At 38.5% G+C, this 8,524-nt stretch overlaps 1 protein-coding gene across 1 annotated transcript in view; it reads right to left on the bottom strand.

Annotated features, from left to right (window-relative positions):
- Window positions 1-7,815, bottom strand: part of LOC104271676 (adrenodoxin, mitochondrial-like) — a gene marked incomplete at its 5' end in the record, with an annotated part of 7,940 nt that extends 125 nt beyond the window's left edge. The window contains 4 exon segments of the mRNA XM_009866415.1: window position 1; window positions 3-18; window positions 4,297-4,426; window positions 7,665-7,815. The exon segment at window position 1 is cut by the window's left edge and continues 125 nt beyond it. Of these exon segments, the coding sequence (XP_009864717.1) occupies window position 1; window positions 3-18; window positions 4,297-4,426; window positions 7,665-7,815 (298 nt within the window).
- Between the last annotated feature and the right edge of the window lie 709 nt (window positions 7,816-8,524).

Here is an 8,524-nt window from a genome sequence, read left to right as displayed (position 1 = left end):
TGGCAGCCTAAACGTGATCTGTAGGTAAATACGACGTTGTCATTAGTTCTCACCAATCATCTACCTGACAGCATTTCCCCCCTTACGCCTCCAACATTGAGCTGTCTCAAACAAATTACTACCTAGAAACAGGCGCTCTCGTGCATGGTCTTCATCGAGAGCAGTAGTGAACTACCTGCATCAATGCACAGATATACGTGGGAATAATCACAATTTACGTTAAATAACGGGGTCCAGTACATTGGAAAGTTGGATACAATGTAGTTCCTACTCACCGAGGCAACATATAATAAGGGTGACCCTTCCATTTTCAAGGGGTCACCAAGAGTTCAAGTCAAGTGCAGGGAATGACACTTGATGTCCCAAGGGAAATTTGGCATCTCTGAAGAGATGCAGGCAACAAATCTGAATGAAAGCCTCAGAAAAACCATGGCCAAACCCATCCAGAGTCCAGTGTCTTCAAACTAAACAACTCAAGATTGGGTCGTTAAACCAGAAAGGTAAGAGTGAAAAGACAAGAAACAGAGGGAGAAGGATAAAATACTCATAACACATGAGGAGATGCAATCCTTTGTTTTCCTACCTATCATTCGGCATGAACTGCTGTATGTGAGCAATAGAAATCAAAAGATTTAATGCCACAACAAAATCCTGCAGACCACACAAGCCACTTAGATTGCTGGGATATCTTTAATTCAATGTCCATGCCTTCGCACTTAAGGAGAGAATACTTAAACATCAGCAAGGACGGGTAACGTACTGTAGCACCAGTTGAATAATTTAATGAGTATAGGAATGTAGGCAGAAATATTGTAAAAAATGGCACTATGTTAATATCTATACAGAATTCTTACAAGCATGTAGTGACCAACCGTTGTTAAAGCTCCCGATTCAGCACTATATTTGAAAGTAATACTTGTATGTAAATAGCTGTATACATCAACTTCAAATTACTGGAATGTTCGCATAAATACATACATCACCAGAAGATTAAATCTCATTAATATGCATTTCTGGGAACTGCTTCAGAAATGAAATCTCCTGGAGAGATGAGACTTCTGGTATTTATATGTAGAATTGCCCCTAAGGCCTAATTTTACTGAAGTGCCTGTTTTTTACTATGATCAACGCTAATTTGCAGTGCAGCAATGGAATCACTTCAGGTGAAATAACACTGCCCTTTGTTTTGAGCCTGCTACACAGCAGTAAAAAAAAACCAAACAACCCCACAAACTCAAACTAGGCAGCATTAAATAACAGCAAGAAACAAACTACCTCCTCCTATTCAAATTTTTCCACAGTATTTATTGTTTTATACATATTTAACCAGACTTCCCCATGTTTTTTATTTTGGTTTTGGAGGCTGAGGTGAGTTTTTTTGTTGTTTTTCCCCCCCACCAAATATTAAGCTGACACTAGCTAGCTGACAGCTTATTTCAAGAATGCAAAGTTACCACTGTAACTCTTCATTCTCTTCTCCCAAGACTTTCACAAACACGCTCAATATATAAAGCCTACTACCCATCACTTAGATCACACTGTTGAGCACATACTTTTATCAGACAGGCAAATACATCTACCCGGTTGAAAGACAAGTGTGGGCACTTTTTTTAACCAATTACCATCCTTTATAGGGCCTTAGCTCTTACCCCACTGCAACTCAAAACTTAGTAAAGGATTTCTGGACCTTGGTAAACTACATGAACTGTAAGGTATTTCTTCACACTCAGTGACTCTTCTGAAGAGCTCTCATGTCTGCTACATTCCTCTGCAAAAATTCTGTTGAGTTGTTTCCTTACCATTACGCTGTAGAAACTATAAAAAAAAAAAGCAACAGTCCTTAGACATGTGACTAATGAGTCCAGTTTGGAATGAGACTCACTGTTCTTTGGTTCCAGCGATCTAATTTTAAAAGCTGGGTTGCTACCTCCCATTCTTTTGATGCAGAAGCAGTTTTAAACCAACTAATTAAGCCTTACAGGCAGTAGTTCAGAAATGTCATATTGAATTCCCATACAACTCCTGGGCAGACACTACCCATGATTACCATATGTTACTACTCATTTTACTGATTTGCTATGGACACATCAGTTTCAGGCAGATACTCCAGGAAGACATCTGCAAAGAAACCTTCCAGTATTTGGACATCCCGTAACATCTCTAGATACAGCAATGCAAAAGAACTTTTATGTTATCTCTTTATATTCTAAGTGCACCTTCTGTATCACCCACTAGCTCTTCTTGCAGACAAGTTCCCACCGCCAATAGGCTGGAAAGAAAAACATTTCTATGGTTTTCAGCAAGCTGTTTCTCAGCTTCTTTTCCTCTTCAGTATTCTTTTTAAACATTTGACTTGCCAGCATTTGCATTCCCCCATCTTACTACTTTAAAAAAATCTTTACTATTCTACAGTTAATCAAAACAATTCCACAACTCCACTTTTACCTTTCTAATTAGTCCCTCATTTTATAAAACGGAAGCTCTCCTGGTAGCTGCTAGCTGAAATTTTCCCAGTTACAGAGTGACTGACAAGAAAAAGCTTTTATTCTTACACTTGTGACAGAGCGTAGTAGTGCATCTCCACTACACAAGTTTTTGTCAGCACGGGAGACGAGGTAACCTACAGCAAATATCAGTCACTTAAAGCTCTGCCTTCCAAAAAAAGTCATCCTCTCACACACACACACAGAAGATCCTTGGCCATAGGAGGAACAGATGATGTTAGGAAAACCTGACAGAAGTAATAAATGTCTTCAGAGGATCTAAAACATAATTTGGTCTGAAGAGCTTTGAAAGAAAATAGGAATATTTACAGAGAGCTCTGACTTTCTACTGTTCTTAAGTAAAAACTCCTTGCTTTAAACCTTTAAATGAAAGATAGACAAAGAAAAAAGTGGGTTTTTTTTTTGTTAAAACATTGGCCTCCAGAGCTATTTAGGAGTTGGTTTGGCCCAGAATCTGAAAGTTACTCTTAGAAGAATTACAGTAGACAGTAAGAGTGAAACAAACTCACACTTAATAGGCTAATGATTTCTTCAATCTGGAAAACAGGAAAAAAGATAAAACAAGAGAAGCTGAAACAAGTTTCTCATATCTTGACTTCTTTACCTTCAACAACCTCCTAGAAAAGTTAAAATTTAGCTGAAGTGAGAAAAAATGTACTCTCATGTGGAAACAATTAGTACAAGATTCCCACTACTGGTATAAGGAGATAAACAAGTTAATTCAGAACACTTCTTTGCAGAGACATAAAACCCCCTGTGCTACACAGGTCAGGTATAAAGCCTTTTAACATCCTTGGAAAGATTCTCAAAAATTTCAACAAGCAGTTCTACTGCAGCATGAAGGAAAGAGCTTACAAGACCCTGCAAGGTACAGTTACCTCCTGTTCACATGGGTACGTTCTGCAATATAGGCTACGTGTACACCAGTGAGTAGCACTGCCCACTAGGAAAGGGTCTGTGACAAGGATGTGACACGCTAACGACGAGGTGTGTGTTGGTGGGGGAGATGTAGAGCAGAGGGTTACTAGTCTAATTCTATGCACTGAAATGCCTACTTGCAATCAGAGGGCACTTTCGGATTAGTTTCACCTGAAAGTGAATCTGGCTTGTGTGCACCAAGTGCACTTTGACACGAGTCAAAGCACGACAAGTGGGGACACTGCTTATCCTAGAGAACGCTCAGGAAGAGGATCTTATCAATGTACATAAATACCAGAGAGGTTGTGGAGTCTCCATCCTTGGAGATATTCAAAAGCCATCTGGACATGGTCCTGGGCATCGGCTCTAGGTGGCCCTGCTTGAGCAGGGGGTTGGATCTGATGACCTCAAGAGGTCCCCTCCAACCTCACCCCTTCTGTGATTCTGTGAAAAGAAGATCTGACCAAAACTAAAATACTAGCATAAAAACATTAATAAAATAACTTAACTAGCTACTGACTACTGGAGACAGAAAACAGAAGGGAAGGGAAACAAGAACAAGAAAAATCACACACAACAGCAGCAGCAAAGTTTTGTTGAAGGAACTGATCATACTCCAGTATCTGACACTTATACATAAGACACTGTTGCACAGCAAGTACTGGCAACTGCCACTCTTCAGTTAGAAACCCAATACTGACATCTTTTTAACATGAATTCAGATAAACAATATTTAAACTTGGCAGTCCCATTTGCGTAACAGAATCCAGCTAGTCATTAAAAGCTGATCAAGGCATTCTAAGAATGCTGGACTGCCCCATCTGCAAACCCTTCTTTCCGTGCTTTGATGTAGTGAAGCGTCAGGTTGCCTTACGTTTCTGTGAGGCCAAATGCCAGGTCCAGCATATCCATCTCTTCATCAGTAATTGCATCTAGTTTCTCAAATATGTGGTCTTCAAAGATTAAATGACAAGTTGAACAGGCTAGAGTTCCTTCACATGCACCTAAAGAAAAAAAAAAAAATCACGGTAACAGAAAGTTGAAGTTTCAAATTAAAACAGAATTACAGAATTCAGTAGCCCTCTATACATGAAGTTTGTCTCAAGAAGTATCTCATATATTGTCACATTCATGTATCTACCCTGCATTCAACTGTCAACAGTATTTCTACAGTTCCTAATCATTGAGATTTACTTGAATGCTGCATTTAAAATACTTAACTAATTTCCTTTTTACCATTTAAAGAGAAAGTTTTCTAATATTAAGAATGCAAAAGCAGACAATGCTGTCAATCACCACTACTCAATTTATTTCCAAGGCTAATTCTTCTGTCCCCCTCTTTCCCATGGTTTTGAAAAGGTTTCCTGAAGAAGCTCAACTGAAGACATCTGCTATACAAAAAATTCCTAGGAAGCATAGGAAGGAGAGAGTTTACACTCTGTAGTTCTTCTCTTTCAGCAGAAGACTAATTCACAGCAACAAAGGCAGTCAGCCTAGAGAGAGACAGTTTTCTCTGCATTAAAGAGGCTGCACATATTACTAGGCAATCCAGCCCAAGCCAAGGATCTAGTGATTTGCCAGAGTTGAATAGAATATGCATCAGCTACCTCTACCTGCTAAGGCAATTAGGTCATCGCAGGACAGTAAAAGTTTGAAGAGCAACAAATTTATCTCTGGCTCTGTATAGGGCTGACACCGAGCCCTCCCCTTTGCTGAAAAAGAAACATGCAGCTTCAAGAGGAAAGAGCTGAACTCTTCATATCTGGGCAAAGACTGAGGTTGGGGCACACAAACCCTCACCTCTGATTTAAATTTGTAAGATAGCAGCACGTAACACATTAGCCAAGTTTCATTTATTTACTCATTTCCAGGGAAAGCAGAACCAAGAGTACAGTGACCACATCACCTTTGTACTCATGTGGAAACAGAGGGAAGCAAGGCTGTACATATAACCACTGCTGTGAAAAGAAACAGCGGGATTCATCACCAGACCACAAGAACCACACAGAAAGCACGGGGCTGTTACATGTAGTAATGATACTAACAGCATATATTCAAAGCAAGCATGACACTGTAGCAGAGGACTTGATTTGTAAAACAGATTGCATCTTCAAGTACATATAAACACGTGAAAAAGCAGAGTTTAAATAAAATGTCAAATAATGTAAAATTTGTCATATAAGCATTTAAGAGTTCTAATGTTGGGGAAGGCAAAAGGGGTGAGAGGAGAAGGAGTACAGGGAAGAGAACTCCAAGCGATCTATTTGAAGAGTGGAAGGTCTTTCAGCAATTGTAAAGCTAGCAGTGACAAATTGACTGAGTGCAGTTCAATCATTCAACAGTTTGGTAAGTCTTTCTACAAAGAAATTTCTATTATTATTACTGCATATGGGATGCCCCCTAGTGATAGAAGTTACCAGGTAAGATTTGTATTTTACATTTTTTCCCTTAGTACTTTTTCTTCTAAGCAGAGAACGTACATTTTTACTTATTTACACTGCATTATTTCTCCCCCCTAGTACATTTCATTAGCAAATAATTATTGAAATGGGATTGGCATATTATAATTATATATTGCTACAGTATCTCAGATTTTTAGTTTGGCTTCTGTTTATTCACAGCATTATCTTTTCATTTTTTTTTTCCACTTTACCACAACGCCTTAACATGGCTGATATTTACACAAACTGAAAGAATATTTACTGTAAATTAGAAACAGCCATAGAATGGCTGGAGTTGGAAGGGACTTTAAAGACCATCTAGTCCCAAGTCCCCTGCCATGGGCAGGGACACCTCCCACTAGACCAGGTTGCTCAAAGCCCCATCCAGCCTGGCCTTGAACACTTCCAGGGACGAGGCATCCACAGCTTCCCTGGGCAACCTGTTCCAGTGCCTCACCACCCTCATGGAAGAGCTTCTTCCTAACATCCAATCTCAATCTACCCTGCTTTAGTTTAAAACCGTTGCCCCTCATCTATCACCACAGGCCCTTGTAAAAAGACCCTCCTCAGCTTTCCTTTGGCCCCCTTCAGGTACTGTAAGGCCACTATAATGTCTCCCCAGAGCCCTCTCTTCTCCAGGCTGAACACACTCAACCCTCCCAGGCTGAACACACTCCACCCTCTCAGCCTGTCCTCACAGAAGAGGTGCTCCAGGCCCCTGAGCATCTTTGTGGCCCTCCTCTGGACCCACTCCAACAGTCTATCCATAAGCCTGTATGACCAAGTAAGTGATACATAAAAATCTATAATGTGTTGGGATAAACTAGCCTTTAAGAGATAAGTCTTTCTCCCCAGATGTATGCAACTCTAGATATGAATTCTCAGACTTATCTTTAATATTTTATTATTAGCAGTGAAATTTACCTGCACTTAAACAAAATACATCTCCAATTCCAAACTGTGCTACATTAGCCTACTTTTTTCCTCTTAACGGTTCCATGCTGTGCATTCATTCACGCAAACTGTACTTCTGCTTCCCGCTTTAGTCTGTACCATTAATTCTTAATCTCTTATTTATGTAAATACCTGTCCTGAGGTATTTAACTGCCATTACCAAATACCATTGCTTTGAAGAGGCAGAATCTCACAATTTCAATGCAACTACACAAAGTGAAAAAATCTGAAGGAATAGGCAGGTGTTACATCTTTCTCCTATTTTCATTTTAAACAGAACCTGTACCAAGCTAGAATTTCACTAGGGCACTGGTCTCCTGTACCCCAGTAATTAAAGAACTGGGCTTTTTCCTCTTTCCTGCTACACTGACACAGATTTGGTTGTTACACTTAACATTCAAAACAGGACAGTAAATCTGTGCTACAAAAAAGCCTGACAGTGAATAGAGACAGTATGGCAATAAGGAAGTAACCAGACAGTTAGAAATACACCAGCTTTGTGTTGCCTCCAGAAGCTTCCAGCTCTGCAGAGTCTGCAGGTGGTATCTTTCAGATTCCACCTTGAGAGCACTCTATCCATATTTCTTTCCTTTAACACTCAAATACTTTTTTAGAATCTGACCCAAAATATTCTCTGCACCTGCAGGAAAAAAAAATGGAGAGGAAATCCATATAAAATACAGCTAGGTTTTATAAATAAATTAATAAATAAATATTAATTTATGGCTGGACTCTGTGATCTTAAAGGTTTTTTCCAACTTAAATGATTACAGAAATATTTATGAATAAATTGGTAACAGAACTTAATTTTTATAAACTAAATACAGTATTTGGTGAATCTACTTACCAAAACCATCTATGTCTAGATTATTATCAACAACAACATCCAGCAGTGAATCTCCAGGTTTTCCTTTGGCTGTTAGTTTGTCACCATCACGATTTATGAAATGAACAGTTATTTTATCTTCTGAGCTGAAAGAGAAAAGTATATAATGGAACTAAAGGAAGAATTCTAGAATTTTTTAGATCTTTAAAATTCACTGAATACTACTAAACCAGTAATCACTACCAATTCTGAGAGCAGAGAAACTTACGTTACTGGCTTTTAAAAGCTGCAAGAGGTACAGGCATTTTGTGCTGTACATTGAACAAAGGCCATGAAAAATAAGACAAAAAACCCCTTGGTTTGTGTTTTGTCACTAGAAGCTACTTAGGATGTTGATATTTTGCCTTTCACAGAAGAGATACTCGGAGCTATTATTTTTATGCGCAACATTTGTATTTTTATCAAATAAAAGAGCTTATTTTAAATGCTTCTCTACACATGTTTCTGCGGACTCTTGCTTTGAATTCATGAAATTTTAACTGTTCTCAGCATTATCAGTTAGGACAAAATTTAAACTTTCCCATTTCTGCTTAGAGTTTAAGATACTTTACTTTGTTAGTTCCAGAATATAATTCTCCTCCCCCCAAAATGAAAATATTCCAAAAGCATTCTGCTTTTTTTGAGCATAGATTCTCTTAGGATTTCACCTTGTAAATATTAATGTAGCCTGTATAACAAAATGTTAAGACTAAAGCTTTTTAATATGGTAAAAAAAAAAAAGGCGTTTTGTGTTCCACATTATGTTATTTCACATGCAAATAGAGAGTTCTTTTAATATACTAACAAATAAAATACAGTTTGTTTTTAAGCAAGCTACTTTC

The sequence above is a fragment of the Apaloderma vittatum genome, unplaced genomic scaffold, assembly GCF_000703405.1.
Source record: "Apaloderma vittatum isolate BGI_N311 unplaced genomic scaffold, ASM70340v1 scaffold14380, whole genome shotgun sequence".
Taxonomy (NCBI): Eukaryota; Metazoa; Chordata; class Aves; order Trogoniformes; family Trogonidae; genus Apaloderma; species Apaloderma vittatum.
This window is presented reverse-complemented; position numbering and strand designations above follow the sequence as displayed.